The sequence below is a fragment of the Gobio gobio genome (genome assembly GCF_949357685.1).
Source record: "Gobio gobio genome assembly, chromosome: 10".
NCBI lineage: Eukaryota > Metazoa > Chordata > Actinopteri > Cypriniformes > Gobionidae > Gobio > Gobio gobio.
The window spans coordinates 5137140-5159408 of NC_137116.1; the positions used below are offsets into that span (position 1 = coordinate 5137140).

The 22269-nt window shown below is 40.9% G+C and overlaps 1 protein-coding gene across 1 annotated transcript in view; it reads right to left on the reverse strand.

Moving 5' to 3' along the window:
* The window catches only part of pebp4 (phosphatidylethanolamine binding protein 4), a gene marked incomplete at both ends in the record, with an annotated part of 206777 nt that extends 197283 nt beyond the window's left edge, over positions 1-9494 (reverse strand). Inside the window, 2 exons of the mRNA XM_079826604.1 lie at positions 7515-7641; positions 9391-9494. Coding sequence (XP_079682730.1) covers positions 7515-7641; positions 9391-9494 — 231 coding nt within the window. The remainder of the gene's footprint in view (positions 1-7514; positions 7642-9390) is intronic.
* Positions 9495-22269: the final 12775 nt, after the last annotated feature.

A 22269-nucleotide genomic window follows, 5' to 3' on the forward strand; every position in this document is an offset into this window, starting at 1 on the left:
AATAGCAGGGTGTTCAAATACTTATTTTCCTCACTGTATATCCATCTCTCTCCACCAAGCAGACATAACATTATGACCACCTTCCTAATATTGTGTTGGTCCCCTTTTTGCTGCCAAAACAGCTCTGACCCATCGAGGCATGGACTCCACTAGACCCCTGAAGGTGTGCTGTGGTATATGGCACCAAGATTTTAGCCTCTTACCTCAGCTCTGCTCAGCTCTTCGCTCTCATGATGAAAGAAAATCTGACTCCTGCTGCATTAGCGCCGTGACTTTCTTTCGGCTCACTCACACTTTATTGAAAAGACACGTTCAGTTTTTAATTGTAGTGTCTATTCTCTAACTGAACGAAATGATTGTATTAACAGTAACTATATGAAAATCAAAACGACGGTTTCATGGTGGGCAAGTGATAACCAGTGGCCGTGGCTTTGGGAGTGGCCTCGTTGGACAGTGCATCCTGGGAGTTGTTGTCTAGCTGCCCTGTATCTTGCTATCTCAATGGCTATCGGTCATTGCAATGTATTTTTTAGTCAGAACACATTTCATACAGCAGGAGATTGAATCGCCGACATAAAAGTCCATATATTTAGCACGCCAATCTCACGGGCATCGGCGACTCGTCTGTGATTCTCTCAGATGGCGTCTTTGATAACTGCACGAGCAACAATTTGCCTATGATTTCGGGCATTTGTCGGCGATTTCCCAAAACCTGTCGGCGAGTCAAAATTGGGGCTAAAATCAGGCAGTGTGAACTCGGCATAAGTTGCGAGGTGGGGCCTCCATGGATCGGACTTGTTTGTTCAGAACATCCCACAGATGCTCGATTGGATTGAGATCTGGGGATTTGGAGGCCAAGTCAACATGTCAAACTTGTTGTTGTGCTCCTCGAACCATTCCTGAACCATTTTTCCTTTGTGGCAGGGCGCATTATCCTGTTGAAAGAGGCCACAGCCACCACTTTTGATAGATACTGACTAGGGATGGGCGATATCTTATCGTTTGCGATATACCGGTAAAAATTCTCCCCACGATAAGAATTTGTCTTCCCGCGATAATAACGTTAAAGCCTTGTTGATGGCGCGACCCATCCGCACAGTGCCGCCGCTGACCGTCTCTTGATGCCCTAAGCGTTATTACTTTATGATGGCCGCGGTGGCTAAGTTCATCACTCGCTTTTACTAGATCATTGTTTGTTTTTCTGAGTCTCTCAAGAATGCATGCAGCTCTCACTTGTATCCAAAAACATGGGGAATGATATTACATTTATCGTCATTGATATCGTTATCGCAATAAATACTAGAAAATATCGGGATCAATTTTTAAAGAATTTATATGAACATTAAATGAAATGGAGCAAAGAGTTCATGTTGCATTCTTTTTTTTAAATGTATTAAGTATGATGAAATATATGTCCATTACATACACATTTCTATAATGTGCATTTTGAACATTTATTATTATTATTATCGTAATCATAATAATCTGATGTTGTGTGCATGATAACTAGAGCTGTGAAGAAAAATGTCTTAAAATATATTTGGGTGCACAGCCATTATTAATAAAATGTTATTAACTGTCCTTTAAAATTTTTCAAATATATATTTTTTATTTTCTAAATTGAATTAACAGTTCTAGTGACAACCTTTTAAAGTGTAAAATGCAATGAATCAATAAAAACTACACTTACTGCAATTCTATGGATTTCTATGAATTATCTCCAGCCCTTCCTCTTAAAGACAGACAAATTAAAGTGGTTCGCCCACTGTGAGTATAAAAAGCAAACTCAAAACCCCCTCTCTTCCTCCATCTTTCAAGAGGCCCAACAGCGAAAGACCTTTCAGGAATCCTGCATGGGTGGACGAGTGGGTTTTCCCTGGGAAAGACACTCAGGGTCTTCCGGAAAGGAACCCCACCTTCGGATGTCGGATAGCACGCTGCTACGGCGCGCTGGTGCCAAGGCTAGCGTGGGTGAGTGGGCAGCGCTGCACTGAGACGACTAGCAGCCGTGGGCACTGCCAGGCTTAGCGATGAAGATGCCGCCCCTGTCGTCATTACAGGCAGCTCACAGAAAAGAACAGAGAGCTTCGCCGAAATAAGCCAAAAAAAGCAGGAAGTAGGGAGGGATGGTTCACATTGAAATCCTCTCTTGACGCCCCCACGCACGGTTTTAAGCACAGCGTACAAAATCACTCTCACAGAGAGAGCGAGAGAAAAAGAGATATTAGCGGCGCAGTAAGCTAGCTCAGGAGATCACATCCAGGCGCTTTCTAATCACTGTAATGGTTTAGAAACCTCATGCTCATCTTTCTTAAGCACCGAATAAAACAGTAGAAGTCCCCATATGAACCACAGGCACTGCTTCCCTATGCCAAAAAGACTTTCGACAGCTGCGGGGGGAGACAGCCTAAAAAGTTAACGTGATTTTATTTGATTCTTTTGGAATAAGTCACATCCTAGAATACCACCCGATAAGACCTTAAGGAAATGGATGGAGTTGAGAAGTTCTGAAATATCCTTGTACGCCGATGTGATGCGAAATACTTCTCAATCAGCAAATAACGTGTGCCAGATCGCACATTCATCCAAAATACAAGATTATGCACATGTTTAAATAAACATCTACACCCCAGATATCTTTAAGAGCACACGGCATGCAGACGTAGCCTTGCAGATGTTTTTAAATGTGTGATATATCCGTGACCATATCGGTATAGGCCAATATTAGCTTTTTTTGCATTGTCTAAATTAGTCGATAGGGATTATTTCCAACATCAAACAGTAAACTATTTTTTCTATACCAGGTCACAACCTTGATACACATGATGTCCTAACTAGGCATACTGCAATACGTCAATGAGAAACAGGACAATTTTTAATCATTTGGTTTCTATTACTGAGGCCCCAGGCTCCACTGAAAAAAAAAAAAGTTGCTGCCTTAAATTTAAGTACAATCAACTTGGATGTTGAGTAATTTTAACTTAAATTACATTAAACTGACTTAAAAAATTATTTTAATCTTGTATAACTTGTAAATTGCTTATTTTGATTAGTTAAAGAAACGTGTGTTGTCATAACTTATTGATCATATAATTGTTTACAGTGTGGGTAGCCCCGCCCACCTCGAAATGTCATTGATCACTAATCCTACTCTTCATACATTTGCATTAAACATCAAATGTGTTCTGATTGGCTGTGATTTTATCAAGTGCTGAGTGAAAACAGATAAAATGTTAGTCGTTGGATATGGTGTTAAAGGATTAGTTCACTTTAAAATTGGAATGACCGCATGATTTACTCACCCTCAAGCCAGCCTAGGTGTATATGAATGCATGAATGAATGAATGAATGAATGAATGAATGAATGAATGAATGAATGAATGAATGAATGAATGAATGAATGAATGAATGAATGAATGAATGAATGAATGAATGAATGAATGAATGAATGAATGAATGAATGAATGAGGCATTTATAGAGCGCTTAAAGGAGTAGTTATATATGACATATACCTATGACATTCTTCTTTCAGACGAACACAATCAGAGTTATATTAATAAATATCCTGATGTTTTCAAGCTTTATAAATGACAATGACGGGGCCCATTGAGTTGATGATCAAACAAAAAAAAAGGTGTATTCATCATAAACATACTCCACAATGCTCCAGGGGGTTAACAAAGACCTTCTGAAGCGAATTGATGCATTTATGTAAGAAGAATAACCCTATTTAACACATTATAAAGTCAAATATCTAGCTTCCGCCAGACCTCCTTCCATATTCAACTTACGGTAAAAGCGTGACTGGCACGACCTATGACGTAAAGTAAGCCTTTTGAACTATGAGAGGCGCTACACTTTCTGCGTAAGTTGAATACGGAAGGCTGTCTGGCAGGAGCTAGATATTTTACTTTATACATTTTTAAGTATGGATATTTTTCTAGCAAAAACCCATCTATTTGCTTCAGAAGGCCTTTATTAGTCTCCTGGAGCCTTGTGGAGTACGTTTATGATGGATGGATGCACATTTTTGAGCTTCAAACTCAATAGACCCCGTCACTGACATTATAAAGCTTGGAAACGTCAGGATATTTATTAATATAACTGATTGTGTTCATCAGAAAGAAGAATGTCATATACACCTAGGATGGCTTGTGAGTGAGTGATTTTCATTTTAAAGTGAACTACACCTTTAAGCAACTTTTCTTCAGAACCTGATTTGATATCTCATGTAAAATTACAGATATGGGCTTTCCTCTGAACATTTATTTTTTGCAAACAAGGGAAAAACTGTATAAAAATATATTACTAGCCAATAGCCATCCCACAAATTAACGATCAGTATAGCAAAGTTCATTTGGATCTAAAAAGTACACAAAGCCAAGCTCTCAAATCATATCATACATGTAACTGCACCTTTACATGAACACATTGTGGATAAGAAAGACAAGAAATCATTCTGATGATGTACATCAGTCGAGGATATTTGTGGGTCTTGGAAAATGGCACAAGCGTTACAACACAAGTGTTGGTACATAGAATGCTGCCAATGGTCTGTTCTCCAAACTGAGAACATGTGGTACCATCACAAGAGAAACCCAAGAATATTCCATACATAGGCCTAACGAATCCCATTTATAAAAGGCCGTTTATGAAATGCAATTTAACCTCCTTTTTGTATAAAAATCTTATAACAATAATCAATAAAAAAAAAAGGCCTTGTAACAGTTCTAACAGTTTAACAGGCTATACTGGCAGTTAAAATGAAATCACATAATCTTTCATGAAGATTACTTTATGTTTTAATGGGGAAATCAGCTGCATTTTTTGCTCTAGCTTTGGAACTAGTCCTAATACGGTCAGGTTCACAGGCAAATAAAAATTCTCTCATCCACTACTGACCCTCATGCGGTTCCAAACCCATCTTCAAAACACAAATAAAGATAAAGAGTAAAACTAATATGTATCACTTTATTTTAGTGTCCTTGTTACACACGTTACATGTAGTTACATATTAATAACTATGCAACTAACCCTAAACCAAACCTAATCCTAACTCAATCCCTATAGTAAGTACATGTAGTTACTTAATATTACTCAGTACTTAAATGTAGAATCACACTGTAACAATGACACCTTAAAATAAAGTGTAACCAACAAATCCATTTGAATAGAGCGGTTAAATCCATGTCTTCTGAACAGAAAGTTAATTTTAAGGGGTCTGTGTCAGTGTAATTTTACATTTAAGTACTGAGTAATAATTAACTACATGTACTTACTATAGGGTTAGTTGTATGTAGTTTATAGTTATTATTACAGTAACTACATGTAACGTGTGTAGCAAGGACACTAAAATAAAGTGTTACCTCGCTTTTCTTGCGTCAACATTTTGCACCATTTAATTAGTTTGCAGCCTAAATGTATTTTAATATCAGATTTATGGCTGCTTTTTATAACAGCTATGCTAGATCATTACAAATGTGTTGCCAATTTTAACGTAAAAAGATGTGCTAAAAGAGTCCAAGTTCATCAACCATTACCGTAAACAAACTATTTTTGACACTGCATCCAAAAGTGCCAGACAAAGATGCAATTATCTCCATAATGGCCTGAGATTAAAATAATGTGAATTACGAGCAACTTTAGACAGTGTTATGACTGTCAACAATCTTCCTGATGACAACAGAGTTGGATATCAATCTCTTAGTAAGTGAAGAAGTAAACAATATACAGTACAACATCAACAACAAGCGATGAGATTTCAAAGGCCGTTATCCCCTCAGACCGTACCGTATGCAAATGCTAAAGCATCGACTCAAACACATTACTTTGATGAAGCCGTTATGACTTTTGAAGACATGCAATAGCACAAAAGCATTATGTTTGTTCGAGTGAACATCAAGTTCAAGTCAAGCTGAGGGTTGAGTCATTACTTTGAGGGCTGACGGAGGGAAATCTGTTGTTTAGTGTGACCCTTTGCTTTTGTTTTGGGTAATGAAAGCCCATTGAGAGGCGGACATGCTGGACCGCTGCCCATTTCGCTCTGTTTCAATTACCCAGCATGCCTTCAGCAGGGTAATGAGGTGGGTGTCACCGCGGGGGTAAAGCGACAACCAGTGACCGCTGCGTCGCCACTTGGCCTCTCATTTCCGTGGTGATGAAGTGTCGATTGGCAGGGTCAAGGGGGCGGGGGAGAGAGAGCGACCGCGGAACGAGGACTGACACGTACGGTCTCCCAAGCCTCCTCATATTCACGGCACGGACCTCCAGCTACCATATGTTTTTATCAGAGACAGAACCACGAAAGGGGGAATTACGTTTGAAAGGCCGGTAAATAAAGTTGGTATTGATTTGATCTCATGTGTAATCCGTTTTGCTGTCTGACACCAAGTCCAGCAATAAAAGAGAATCATGTAGGACAGCATAATAGATAATACGACCATACATCAATTGGGGTTTGGGAGACGTGAGGGCGATAGATCATCTTCCAGCCAGACTGCTTAGCTATGGAATTTATAAACTAGCCCCTAAAATTGAAGCGGCTTTCCAATTTACAGATATGCCACGGTTCTTTGCTGCTTTTCTCCACTACGGTTGATTCTATTTCAAGTTTACCAGAAGGATTCCCACAAAAGCGCTGCTCTAAACTTAAATACACCAATCTAGCGAGACAGACAAAGTTTGCCTGCCATAGCAGCTGTCCAACGGCTCTTCTATCATATTGATGGCATCTTTGTCTCTTATTTTATCTGAAACGGTTGCGTTTAAAAGACACCCTTGAGTACATTTAAACTGTGTATTTTTAAACAATGAATTTTTTTTATTGAATTTTTTTTACAGAAAGTATTTGCCTAAAACAGCTGTAAATTTAAACTTCTAAAGATAAATATCCATATTATTATTATTAATATTTTTATTTAAGTAGTTTGAGCTTTCTTGATTTCATTGGAAAGCTATTTTAAAGTTCAATTGTGGAGAAGGATATTGGGAGTGGGACAAACCAAAAGCTCCAAATGCAAATATTACAACGCAATCTAATTATGGTTTTTAATTTACGGACTTTAATTAATAAACAGATCTCTGATTACAATAGCATGAACCACAATTATATAAACAACATAAATGCCTGAAGACAAACTTTAAGGCATCAAAATGGGATCACATGAGGTCAGTAAAGTTGTCCATGTGGTTTCGATGTCAGTTTTGTCTCTGTAACATGAATTCATTTCAGCACACATACGCTTTAGTTATGGAACACTTGCGCCATCTTCTGGAGACATACCAGTATGACATGTAGGACACAGCATGACTTGAAAGCAAATTAAAAGACAGATAGAGTGGAGAAGAACCATTTGATTAGCATAAGAGATCTTAAACCATAGAAACTTAAAACCGGGACAGGAGAAAGTGCTGTAACATCCAAAAATACTACTAATCACTGGCTAAAGCACTGAACACTAACTGACAGGGTGAGCAAGAGATCAGCATAAAGTTATGGAGTGATTTCTCTTACCTCATCAGCACTTGGCAGCTGTACGTGAGGTGATCCCCACTCCTTGCTGATCCTCTCTCTGATCCTCTGAGGGACGATCAAGCACTTGTCAAAAACCAGATCTGGGTAAATCAGCTTTAACTCTCCCCTAAACGAGTAAAAATGCAGGTATGAATAATTGAACCTGTCTATAATACTCCATCACGATTCAATGAACAGTTTATGGTTTCCTATAGGTCATAAAACATTCACATAAACTGTGAATAGCCCATGATTGCACTGAAAGTTGAACTAGTGAGTAAGTTGTTGGGTTTGTAAGGCTTGTTGTGTGGGTTTTGAGTGGGACCGGCAAGCATCCATGACTCAGTGCTCTGAGGGAGTCCTACACATCCCACACTGGCCTACAAGCCAGACTTCTCAAATCAGTTCATCTAAGGAAATATGGCGTGGAAATTAACCCTAGCCCATAAATCCTAAAGGAAAACATTTGTAAGGGATTCCCATTGGAATGTTATTGAATCAATCCCAGCAGGATAGAAATGCCTATGTAAGATATTAGAAGGAAATTACGTGCATATAAGTTTTTCTTTTCTTTTTGCTATTTTTTCCACAGTATTTTTATGATGTTTTGATCATATTAACTAATTGTTTACTACATTCAGTTTGCTATTTTTATTTTAAAAAGTTTGTAATAAATAAAAGTTTACAGAACATATGGGTCAAAATATATGTCCTTCATGTTTCCAATTGTCAATATATTATAGTGTATATAAAGTCCATGTCCATATAGACAATGTTAAATATAATTCAGTGTTAAATACCGGTATAATGATTCATACATTATACCTATATATACAGTACCGAAGTCTCTTATGCTATCAAGCCTGCATTTATTTAATCAAAATACAGAGAAAAAAAAAATATTGTGATATATTACAATTATTAAAATAATGTTTTTCTATTTTAATATACTTTAAAATATAATTTATTCCTGTGATCAAAGCGGAATTTTCATCAGCCATTTCTCCAGTCTTCAGTGTCCCGTGATCCTTCAGAAATCCTTATGATATGCTTATTTATTATCATTGTTGGAAACAGTTGTGCTGCTTTCTCTGATGAATATAAAGTTCAAAAGATACGTTTTAAAAAAAGTTTTTAAAAAAATAACAGCCTTCAGAAATGTTGTGTAACAATATACAGTACCGTTCAAAATTTTAGGGTCCGTAAATTAATACTTTTACCAGCAAGGATGTGTTCAATGTATAAAAAGTGATTTATATTGTTAGAAAACATTTCTATTTTGAATAAATGCTGTTCTTTAACCTTTTATTCATCAATGAATCCTGACAAAAGTATCACAGGTTCCAAAAAACATATTAAGCAGCCCAACTGTTTCCCAACATTGATAATAACTGAGTATCACATCAGAATATTAGAATGATTTCTGAAGGATCATGTGACACTGAAGACTGGAGTAATAATGACTCAGCTTTGCATCACAGAAATAAATTATATTTTAAAATATATTAAAATAGAAAGCCATTATTTTAAAACGTAACAATATGTAGCAATATATTGACTGGTAGCTACTGTGTCAGTAAATAACAACTGTCATTTCCCAGATACTTTTATCCATAACGATTTACAGTATAATTATTATAGTGACTGTGACAGTCCTCTTGGAGCAACAACGTACACAAACACATTTACTTAAATGAGAACTTTGTTTTGACAGATTTAGCTCATGTCTGAAGACAAATACGCCTCTAAAGCATAGCTAAGTAAGCCTTATTATCAGAATATGGAGTAATCTATAAATAAAAGTATAAACGTCACAACCACTATAAAACTCTCACAGGATATATCTGGACAGAATGACAACATAATGAAGTCTTACTTGCAGAACTCAGCATCCTCTGAAGTCAGCTCGTCACAGGTGGATGTGATCATGTGACATGCAGAGAGGACGCACAAAACAAGCGACGTGCAAAATAAATGCATTTCCATGACCCTTCAAAAGAGAAAATAACTCATTTATAACTATCATATTATATAAGTATATAAAACATACTTTAAGTTCAATTAGGACATTATGTTAGAGTAAATCTATAATAAACGTAGGCCATCATATTGCAGGGCTGCCAACTCTCACGCATTGGCCGTGAGACACACGCATTTGATTATTGCCTGTTTGTTTTTTTTACTAAACATTACGTTAAGTCTTTGACAACGTTCATAATTTCTGTATCATTTACCTGTAATTCTCGACAAACTTAGTTGGAGAAGTTAGTAGCTGAGGTTTAACTAAAGGCTAGACGTCTAGTCGTCGACTAAAATAGAGTAATATTACGTTACAAAGTTAAATTGAGAAACACACATTAGAACCGGCCACTCTGCACTGCCATTGGTTTCCACTGCTATAAGCCGACACCTTATTGGTCTATCGACGCGGCCGTCATTTAAAAAAAAAAAAAAATTCATATATATATATATATATATATATATATATATATATATATATATATATATATATATATATATATATATATATATATATATATATATATATATATATATATATATATATATATATATATATATATATATATATATATATATATATATATATATATATATTATTTATTTATTTATTTATTTATTTTTGGACGGCAGGTAAGTATTATTAGTGCCACATGGTAACATGTATTTGTTTTTACAGTCTATGATTTGTTCCTGGAACATCTGCGATGTCTCTTTAGTGAAAATGATATGTAGCTGAATGCAACATCTAAGCCTAACTGCAAAAAATGCGAACTCTTCCTTTAGTATTTTTGTCTTTTTCTAGTCTAAAGATCTAAACATTCTTAAAGGGATAGCTCACCCAAAAATGAAAATGACCCCAGGATTTACTCACCCTTAAACCATCCTAGGGGTATATGACATTCTTCTTTCAGTATACAATCAAGCATTATAATGGCAGTAAATGGCAGCCCAAAATTTGATGCCCAAAAAAGTGCAATCCATTATAAAAGTAATACACACATCTCCGGGGGGTTAATAAAGGCCTTCTGAAGCGAATCGATGGGTTTTTGTAAGAAAAATATTCATATTTACCACACTATATAGCTAGATATTTTATAGTAGGATACTTTTATAATGGCTTCAAATTTTGGACTGCCATTATAAAGCTTGGATTAGACATGACATTTTTTTATAGGACTAACTCCAGTTGTATTCGTCTGAAATTAGAATGTCATATACACCTAGGGTGACCACCATCAAACAAACCAAATGTGGGACGATTACTAAGTTTGCGTGGGACAATGTGGGACATGTTACCAACACTAAAACATAACCTGAAACTGTTGTATAATCTTAAATTCAACATCACTGAGCCCAAAGGCAGCAGGCATCATGCAGATAACTACTTTTGAAACAGTTCTGACCAAGTGCAACTAAAATCCAACTAAATAAATAATGAAACAAATAAAACAACATTAAATTAGTTAATCTTATATATTAATTGAGATATATATATATATATATATATATATATATATATATATATATATATAATATATATATATATATATATATATATATATATATATATATATACAGAATTATCCATGGACAGGGAACACATGGAACAAATCACCGCTCCACATTTTGATTGACAGCCGTCACAACCTACTAGTGACCGTGTTTACTCCTTTCTTTTCAACCATTGGATATGGTTTAAACAACGGCTTTTGTATTTGTGTAAGGCGGGATGTTACTTCTGACGAAGCGCTGTTAAATATAGGTGAAAAACGATGCCGCAAAAATAATAGATAAAATGCTTTCTTAAAAAGGCAAAAGAACGCATGCATGTTTTCTCAATATGATCATTAAAAAATCAACAGACTGGTGAAAATGCGGGACATTTTCTCAATATGCGACATGCGGGACAAGGGGTGAAAATGCTGTGCGGTACAACGCAAAGCGGGACAGGTGGTCACCCTATATACACCTAGGATGGCTTGAGGGTGAGTAAATTATGGGATCATTTTTATTTTTTGGTGAACTATCCCTTTAAGATTTTTTAAATATTTAGACTGGAAAGACAAAAATACTAAGCAAGAGAAGCATTTATAAAAAAAAAAAAAAAAAAAAAAAAAAAGCTAAAACAAGCAAAATTATCTGCCAGTGGAGTAAGTAAAATATTTGTATTAAATTTAAAATATTAAAATAATTAAAGATTATTTTTCTTACCCCACTGGCAGATAATCTAGCTTGTTTTAAACAAAAACTCACTTAAAGGTGCTGTATGTAAGTTTTTGACTGTACTAAAGCATATAAATACCACAATATGTTTGCAGATATTTAGGAAACATGCTGCGTTCACATACTTGTTTCTCTGAAAAACAATACAGTCAGTTATTCTACTTTGACCACAGGTTGCCAGTTGGTGGAAAACACAGCATATTTTTGCCAATGTAAGCCAGCAAACAAACTGGGTCAGAGATCACAGATTCTACCCGACCTAAAAAGCCTCAACATACATCTAAAAGACCACATTAAAATGCAGATAATGTCATATGTCTGTCTTGTCTTGTGTAAGCATGTCTTGTATTTGTCATTTCTGGTCATGTGCTTGTCATGTCTCCTGTCTATTGTCGAACCCGCCCTTCTTGTTACCTGATCATTGATTTATTTGCCCCACCTGTTCTCCCTGATCACCTGCCTTGTTTGTTACCTATTTAGTCTCCTTGTTTTTTGCTGTGCTGGTTCGTTGTCTTTTGGTCCTGACCGTTGTTCCCTGCCTGACATTTTGTTCCTGATTCCTTGTACGTATTTCAGTTGGTTTAGTTTTCCCCCTCGTGGGTGTTAGGGCTGTCACTTTTTATTCGATATTCGAATATGCATTCGAACATGACGTGAAATATCCGTAATCGAACTATAAATAAACTATCCTGTTTTTAAAGTGCCATGCAGAGTCCTGCACGGGTGCGGGTACCTGCGGAAATTGCTGAAACGGGTGAAAACCATCCTAACTGTGTCGGATACGGGTGCGGCTCGGGTCGGACAAAGGGAGAACATATGTCTAAACACGGGTTTTAAACAGTCACGTGCAAATGAATATATATATAACAAATATGCATGTATATTGTAGATGTACAAAATCATCTCCAATACATATGCCTTGCCTGTATGTCAAGATGATAAAATAATTTCAAATCCATATTAGTTTATTTGTGCCCGCGCAGCGCGCGCGCCCTCCCAGGAGAATCACAACTGCACGTGCGATCTGCCTGCACTCGTCGATATGGATCCTGAGGAGTTGAAGAAAAGATAGCCGCAAATATGGAAGTTAATCGCTGAGGAAGCACGCAGATAACTGTGGTAACAAACCAAGCACACGCAGTTCTATCGAACAGTATTTTTGTTATGTTTCCTGAGTTTGGTCTCTTAATAACACTGTCTTAGTACATTAAGAAACGTTAAGCGTTTTCTTATAGCCTATGGTTTTCTATGGGAGAAAAAGCTTGTAGATATTCGAATATATTCGAATACACTGCTTGATATTTGATATCCGTTCGAATTTGATTTTTCTAAAAAATGACAGCCCTAGTGGGTATTTTGTTTGTGTTTGTTTTATTTTATTATTTAAAAAAAAAACACCCTTTCTTCTTGCATTTGAGTCCTCGCTTCTTTTCACTCACACCAACCGTGACAGAACGATCCAGCCATTTAGAGGACTCAGCAGAAGATGGGCATCTTTCTTTTTCCATCCTCCCCAACTGAACCCTCCAACCACCTGCAGTTAACTAGTATGTCAACACTCGCTACATCCGTCAGCAGGGGGCTGACGTGAGAGACTTTGCATGCACCTTCCTCATCGAAGTTGACCATCTGGACCATACTGAGGCGGTGGTTAAGGAGGTGTTTAATCTCTGCTTTGACATGCCTCTCAGCCCGGAGGAGATGGAGAGGCTGGGGAATTTTGGTTTTTGGGACTTTGTAGACCATGTTTACCATCTTGGAGAACCTGAACATCCACGTCTAGCAGAGTCCCAGCCCACTGACTGTTCCCTTCTTCCATCTACAATCAGTGGAGGCCCCAGCCCTCTGGTGACCCGGAGAAGGAGGAGGAAGAAGAGGTCCACCTCCTCGGTTAACTCCACTGAGGAGAACCCGACTTCGGGGATTGCAAGTCCAGTGGTCTGGTAGGCCCAACTTCGGTGGAGGACCTGATAATAGTTATCCCAAGCCCGGAGATCGTCCGAGAGCCTGCTATCAACCTCGAGGAGGTTCCCGTCAGTCCGGACACTGTCAAGAGGGCTCTGTTTGGTTTTTATTTGATGGCATACCTGCATGCTTGAAATAAGCACAGGGCTTCCTCCAGTCCTTCAGGCACTTCTGAGGTCGTCCCAGAGCAGCCCGCGGCCATCCAGGAGGTTGTCCTAGAGCTGCCCAATTGCATTGCCTTGCCATGGCCCATCCTTGACCAGCGTCTAGAGATGGCTCCAGCCACTTACCAGCATCAAGAGATGGCTCCAGCCACTGACCAGCGTCCAGAGATGGCTCCTGCCACTGACCAGCGTCCAGAGATGGCTCCAGCCACTGACCAGCGTCCAGAGATGGCTCCAGCCACTGACCAGCGTCCAGAGATGGCTCCTGCCACTGACCAGCGTCCAGAGATGGCTCCAGCCACTGACCAGCGTCTAGAGATGGCTCCAGCCACTGACCAGCGTCTAGAGATGGCTCCAGCCACTGACCAGCGTCTACAGATGGCTCCAGCCACTGACCACCATCCAGAGATGGCTCCAGCCACTGACCAGCATCCAGACATGACTCCAGCCACTGACCAGCATCCAGAGATGACTCCAGACACTGACCAGCATCCAGAGATGGCTCCAGCCACTGACCAGCATCCAGAGAGGGCTCCAGCCACTGACCAGCATCCAGAGATAGCTCCAGCCACTGACCAGCGTCCAGAGATGGCTCCAGCCACTGACCAGCGTCCAGAAATGGCTCCAGCCACTGACCAGCGTCCAGAAATAGCTCCAGCCACTGACCAGCGTCCAGAGATGGCTCAAGCCACTGACCAGCATCCAGAGATGGGTCGAGCCACTGACCAGCGTCCAGAGATGACTCCAGCCACTAACCAGCTTCCAGAGATGGCTCCATCCACTGACCAGCGTCCAGAGATGGCTCCATATCGAGTCCAGGGGGGACTCTGCTTCCCGTCTCGAATCCAGAGAGTACTCTGCTTCCCATTTCGAGTCCAGAGAGGTAGCCTCCTGAACTGTGTGTTCCGCACCGGCCTCCTGAACTGTGTGTGGCACCCTGGCCTCCTGAACTGTGTGCTCCGCACTGGCCTCCTGAACTGTGTTTGGCACCCTGGCCTCCTGAACTGTGTGCTCCGCCCTTGCCTCCTGAACTGTGTGTGCCGCCCTGGCCTCCTGAACTGTGTGCTCCACACTGGCCTCCTGAACTGTGTGTGGCGCCCTGGCCTCCTGAACTGTGTGTGGCACCCTGGCCTCCTGAACTGTGTGTGGCACCCTGGCCTCCTGAACTGTGTGTGGCACCCTGGCCTCCTGAACTGTGTGTGGCGCCCTGGCCTCCTGAACTGTGTGTGGCACCCTGGCCTCCTGAACTGTGTGTGGCGCCCTGGCCTCCTGAACTGTGTGCGGCGTCCTGGCCTCCTGAACTGTGTGCGGCGTCCTGGCCTCCTGAACTGTGTGTGGCGCCCTGGCCTCCTGAACTGTGTGTGGCGCCCTGGCCTCCTGAACTGTGTGCTCCGCACTGGCCTCCTGAACTGTGTGCTCCGCACTGGCCTCCTGAACTGTGTGCTCCGCACTGGCCTCCTGAACTGTGTGTGGCACCCTGGCCTCCTGAACTGTGTGCTCCGCCCTGGCCTCCTGAACTGTGTGTGCCGCCCTGGCCTCCTGAACTGTGTGCTCCACACTGGCCTCCTGAACTGTGTGTGGCGCCCTGGCCTCCTGAACTGTGTGTGGCGCCCTGGCCTCCTGAACTGTGTGTGGCACCCTGGCCTCCTGAACTGTGTGCTCCGCACTGGCCTCCTGAACTGTGTGTGGCGCCCTGGCCTCCTGAACTGTGTGTGGCACCCTGGCCTCCTGAACTGTGTGTGGCACCCTGGCCTCCTGAACTGTGTGTGGCGCCCTGGCCTCCTGAACTGTGTGTGGCGCCCTGTCCTCCTGAACTGTGTGCGGCGTCCTGGCCTCCTGAACTGTGTGCGGCGTCCTGGCCTCCTGAACTGTGTGCGGCGTCCTGGCCTCCTGAACTGTGTGCGGCGTCCTGGCCTCCTGAACTGTGTGTGGCACCCTGGCCTCCTGAACTGTGTGCTCCGCACTGGCCTCCTGAACTGTGTGCTCCGCACTAGCCTCCTGAACTGTGTGCGGCGTCCTGGCCTCCTGAACTGTGCTCCGCACTGGCCTCCTGAACTGTGTGCGGCGTCCTGGCCTCCTGAACTGTGTGCTCCGCCCTGGCCTCCTGAACTGTGTGTGCCGCCCTGGCCTCCTGAATTGTGTGCTCCGCACTGGCCTCCTGAACTGTGTGTGGCGCCCTGGCCTCCTGAACTGTGTGTGGCGCCCTGGCCTCCTGAACTGTGTGTGGCACCCTGGCCTCCTGAACTGTGTGCTCCGCACTGGCCTCCTGAACTGTGTGTGGCGCCCTGGCCTCCTGAACTGTGTGTGGCACCCTGGCCTCCTGAACTGTGTGTGGCACCCTGGCCTCCTGAACTGTGTGTGGCACCCTGGCCTCCTGAACTGTGTGTGGCGCCCTGGCCTCCTGAAATGTGTGCGGCGTCCTGGCCTCCTGAACTGTGTGCGGCGTCCTGGCCTCCTGAACTGTGTGTGGCACCCTGGCCTCCTGAACTGTGTGCTCCGCACTGGCCTCCTGAACTGTGTGCTCCGCACTGGCCTCCTGAACTGTGTGCTCCGCACTGGCCTCCTGAACTGTGTGCGGCGTCCTGGCCTCCTGAACTGTGTGCTCCGCACTGGCCTCCTGAACTGTGTGCGACGTCCTGGCCTCCTGAACTGTGTGCGGCGTCCGGGCCTCCTGAACTGTGTGCTCCGCACTGGCCTCCTGAACTGTGTGCGGCGTCCTGGCCTCCTGAACTGTGTGCGGCGTCCTGGCCTCCTGAACTGTGTGCTCCGCACTGGCCTCCTGAACTGTGTGCGCCACCCTGGCCACCTGAACTGTGTGCACCACCCTGGCCACCTGAACTGTGTGCACCACCCTGGCCTCCTGAACTGTGTGCGCCACCCTGGCCACCTGAACTGTGTGCACCACCCTGGCTTCCTGCCAGGGATCCGGACCCACCTGACCCACCCTGGCTTCCACCGGAACCCGCCTGGCCCGTCCCTCCCATCCCGCCCTGGTCATCTTCTAGGGGTTTGATTGGCCGGACTAGCCCTGGTTCCTCCTGAAATGTTTTGTGTTTTTTGGTGGAGTATCGGGTAGCCGCTCTGTAGGGAGGGGGTAATGTCATATGTCTGTCTTGTCTTGTGTAAGCACATGTCTTGTATTTTGTCACTTCTGGTCATGTGCTTGTCATGTCTCCTGTCTATTGTCTAACCCGCCCTTCTTGTTACCTGATCATTGATTTATTTGCCCCACCTGTTCTCCCTGATCACCTGCCTTGTTTGTTACCTATTTAGTCTCCTTGTTTTTGCTGTGCTGTGCTGTGCTGGTTCGTTGTCTTTTGGTCCTGACGGTTGTTCCCTGCCTGACATTTTGTTCCTGATTCCTTGTATGTATTTCAGTTGGTTTAGTTTCCCCCCTCGTGGGTATTTTATTTGTGTTTGTTTTATTTTATTATTTAATAAAAAACACCCTTTCTTCTTGCATTTGAGTCCTCGCTCCTTTTCACTCACACCAACCATGACAGATAAATCAACTCATCAACTTACAGTGTAAGTCTCCTCGCCTTCCATTGTCAATTGCATTCATTCCTGTTGCGTGTCCTCAAACTGGCAACCCACATGAGCATCGAGTCTGAGGAGGCGGGGGCGGGGGAAACAATATTTTGAATTTGGACTGCAGTACCCATTTCAACCACTAGCTGTCACATACAGCACCTTTATTTTTTTTCTCTGAAAACAAGACCATTTTACTAGTAAATGCATCTTGATTTAAGAATTTTTTTATATTTGGACTGGAAACAAGACAAAAACAAGCATTTTTTTGCAGTTAAATCGTTCATGTATCGGACTGAATAGATCAGAAAGGTTCTCGAATTAAACATCTCTTTTGAAAATGTCTGATTCATAATGAGCCGCTGAATGAGCAATATTCGCCTGTATGGAACGTGGAATATGAGGGACCATGTTGGCATAAAATAATGGATGATTCATTGACTGTAGGCTGTATTTCATTATATAAATTAACTTTGATTTTATGGGACTTAGGCTTAGTGGAATGGTTTCCATAGTAATTTACCACATATTCAAAATCCAACCAAACTCATGGGAACAAACAAATAAATAAATACAAAAATGCAAACTGCTAGTTTGTGTTTATTAAACACTATTTACACATTTCATGAACACATGCTGCAGGTTTCCTGAAAATACAAACTCCCCCCTCCCCAATACCAACTCATGGAAATGATGCCTGTCTCCCATACAAATAGTCAACGTCAGGCTTCTAAATACCAATAAAACATTCAAGTTTTTCGTTCAATCATTTGATTTCAAGGCTTCCGTGGCTTCTTTGCTGCACTGGCCCTACATTGTTGTAACTGTGCAGCAAAAACAACATCTGGTGCTGCTGACACTCTGGTTTGTGCTTCTTTGCAATGGTGGCACTAGAGCCCATTAAAATGGGATTTAAAGCAATTATTTTTAATGATTTTATGACATTCTTAAATTATACACAGAAGTCAAAATTTTTCTGCTTTTAACCCCTGTTTATGTATCTTATCCGAGAGTAAAATAAAAACATAAGACATGCATCAGTGGCGAACACTGATTGGAAGTGCATGATTACTTTAGAGGGCACTATACAGTACACAGTATATTATGCTGCATAGTGCACAGTTGCCCCCAAGAAAAAATATATATAATCTTTTACTTTTTTTACTGTTCATATAGCGGACTAAAATGCGTATTTTGCACATAGCATGTCAAGGTAGTTAAGATTTAAAAATCCCCACCTAACTGATCATTTTTCATTTCAGCACACACTTTGTTTCATTGCATTCAATATTCTTCATCTGTAAATGGAAGCAGTATAATAACAAGTTCACATAACACTAAGACAATACAGAGAATATCACAAGGTAACAAGGTAATAATGGGCTAGCAAAGTAGACGAATAAACCATCTTTACCAAACAAACAATATGACAGATTTTACACATTATGCAACTATTTGGTGTACACATATAACATATATAATACATAAAAGATATCATTACATTTCAAATACGTCTCTCCTTGTGTACTTTACATTAAGGCATGGGGTATCTTCTCTGCAGCAACAGATTAGGAACACAATGTTCTGAGTTACTTCTTACCTGATGTACTTACAACCTTATTTTGCTCGCAGAGAGTTTATACAGTCTAAATAGAGTGAACCTAGGATAGTTAAAAACCAATAAGAAAGGAAAAATCCCAAGAAGGATCTCAGTTGTTTCTCCTAGACTTAGACAGTAAGATTGAATGCAGGCTTTTGCTTAAAGGCACAATATGTATGATTTTTTGATCAAAATATCCAAAAGCCACTAGAACAATGCTATATATTTTGTTGACTTGTGTACTTATATTATCCTTAAAGCATCCAGCAATGTTTAAATCCAGAGAAATCAGCCATTTTAACCAGGACACGGACCGTTTTTTTTACGTCATCTCTGCGCTACCCTTGATTTCCGTAGAAACCATGGAATCACAAAAGATGCTTTAATAGTATGTATTTTATTAGACAGATGAGCAACTGTTTGGATTCATTTAACAACAGAAAACTAATAATTGTTATATAGCTCAACACGGTTACTCTTATTGTTTGAATCGCTTGCTTAAGTAATTTACCACGAGTGCCATGTTTTTACCATGCCTCAGAGACAACACTATTTTGTCAAGTAGCTAACATAGTTTAATCAGAGAGGGCTTTCGCCATCAATCAATATATATTAAAATTAATTGCATGTAATTTAGCAACACAAGTCATCCAGCTTGTATTAGTATAATATTCTACTATTGATCTAGATGCAAAGTGCAACAAGTCTATCATAACAGCCACAGAGTGAACGCACAGAGTAACATTATAACATAACTTTCAACACACTAAAAAAGTATTTAATATGATTGTTTTAACCATGTAAAACAGTGTTTTGTATCCCACATACACTATATTGCCAAAAGTATTGGGACACCCCTCCAAATCATTGAAATCAGGTGTTCCAATCACTTCCATAACCACAAGTGTATGAAATCAAGCACCTAGGCATGCAGACTCTTTTACAAACATTTGTGAAAGAATGGGTCGCTCTCAGGAGCTCAGGGAATTTAAGCGAGGTACTGCCTGTGCAATAAGTCCATTCATGAATTTTCCTGACTACTAAATATTCCATGGTCAACTGTTAGTGGTATTATAACAAGTGGAAGCAAACAACAGCAACTCAGCCACAAAGTGATAGCCATGTAAAATCAAAGAGTGGGGTCAGCACATGCTGAGGCGCACAGTGCACAGAAGTCGGCAACTTTCTGCAGAGTCAATAGCTACAGACCTCCAAACTTCGTGTGGACTACAGATTAGCTCAAAAACAGTGCATAGAGAGCTTCATGGAATGGGTTTCCATGGCCGAGCAGCTGCATCCAAGCCTTACATCACCATGTGCAATGCAAAGCGTTGGATGCAGTGGTGTAAAGCACACCGCCACTGAACTCTAGAGCAGTGGAGACGTGTTCTCTGGAGTGACCAATCACACTTCTCTCTCTGGCAAATCGAAGGACGAGTCTGGTTTTGGCGGATGTCAGGAGAACGGTATTTGCCTGACTGCAATCTGCATTGGTGGAGGGGGGATTATGGTGTGGGGTTGTTTTTCAGGGGTTGGGTTTGGCCCCTTAGTTCCAGTGAAAGGAACTCTTAATGCTTCAGCATACCAAGACATTTTGGACAATTTCATGCTCCCAACTTTGTGGGAACAGTTTGGGGATGGCCCCTTCTTGTTCCAATATGACTGCGCACCAGTGCACAAAGCAAGGTCCATAAAGTCATGGATGAGCGAGTTTGGTGTGGAGGAACTTGACTGGCCTACACGGAGTCCTGACCTCAACCCGATAGAACACCTTTGGGATGAATTAGAGTGGAGACTGCGAGCCAGGCCTTCTCATCCAACATCAGTGCCTGACCTCACAAAAGCGTTTCTAGAAGAATGGTCAAAAATTCCCATAAACACACTCCTAAACCTTGTGGAAAGCCTTCCCAGAATAGTTGAAGCTGCAATAGCTGCAAAGGGTGGGCCAACTCCATAATAAACCCTACGGATTAAGAATGGGATGTCTTTAAAGTTCATGTGCATGTAAAGGCAGGCGTCGCAAAACTATTGGCAATATAGTGTAAGCAACGAAAAGAGCGAAGCAGCCGACTGCAGAATAAGCATAATAATTAAATTATGTTTCGGTGTTTCGCGCAGGTGTCTTTCATTAGCATTCCTACAGCTCTCTGCGAGTACTGCTTCATACAACCGTAACAATAATAAAACTTTAATACATTAGCTCATCCATGACTTCTGCTCGAGTCTGTCCGATTCCTTTCCATCGCCTGTGGAGCTAAAGACAACAACTCCCATAATCCCACGCTCATTCACAGCATCATCAAACTACATCTTTGTTATGAATAAGCGCCCTCTAGTGGCAAAAAATTACATAGTGTGCCTTTAAGGTTCTGGCATCTCAGATTTTTGATCTGTTATTCTGCTAAGGAATTCTGGGAGGAACATCTGAGATATATGAGTTGATATTTAAATGCAACGAACTCCATAATGCCTAAAAGAGCATCTGACCAATGCATTCTTGGAAGATGAAAATGTAGCATATACAGTAGCACATGATACTTGTCATATCAGTACATTCATATCCCCACTTTCACTTTGATTTATATAATAGTGTTAGATAACTGTATATGCTCTACTCAAATAAAATAAAAAAATTAATATGCTCACACAATGCAAAAAATGCTCTTCTTACTCAGTATTTCTGTCTTTCTTCCAGTCCAAATATTTATAAAATTCTTAAATCAAGATGCATTTACTAGATAAGCATGACATAAGATATTTTTTCTTGTTTTCTGGAAAATAAAATCAAAATGAAGTGAGTTTTTGCCAATGGGGTAAGAATTATCTGCCAATGGGGTAAGAAATGGGGTCCCAAACAGAAACAAGATTATTTTTCTTACCCCATTGGCAGATCATTTTGCTTTTGATTTTATTTTCCAGAAAACAAGAAAAAATATCTTGTCATTTTAGACAGATATTTAGACTGGATACAAGACAAAAATACTAAGTAAGGAGGGCTTTTTTTTTTGCAGTGCAGGCCGTTGTGATTGTCTGTGAATTGTAGTAATGTATGCCAAACACTTAAACACTTGTCTTTTATAGGTTGATTGGTAGACTTCAGACTGATGCATGTATAAATGATCCATCCATTTCCAAATAACCTTCAAATTCCTTGAATCACTTTCGGATAAAACCTCTTCACACTTTATCGTTATATGTTAATGACCAGAGTCAGCAAATGTTCCTGAGTGCTTTTACAAATACTTAGTAA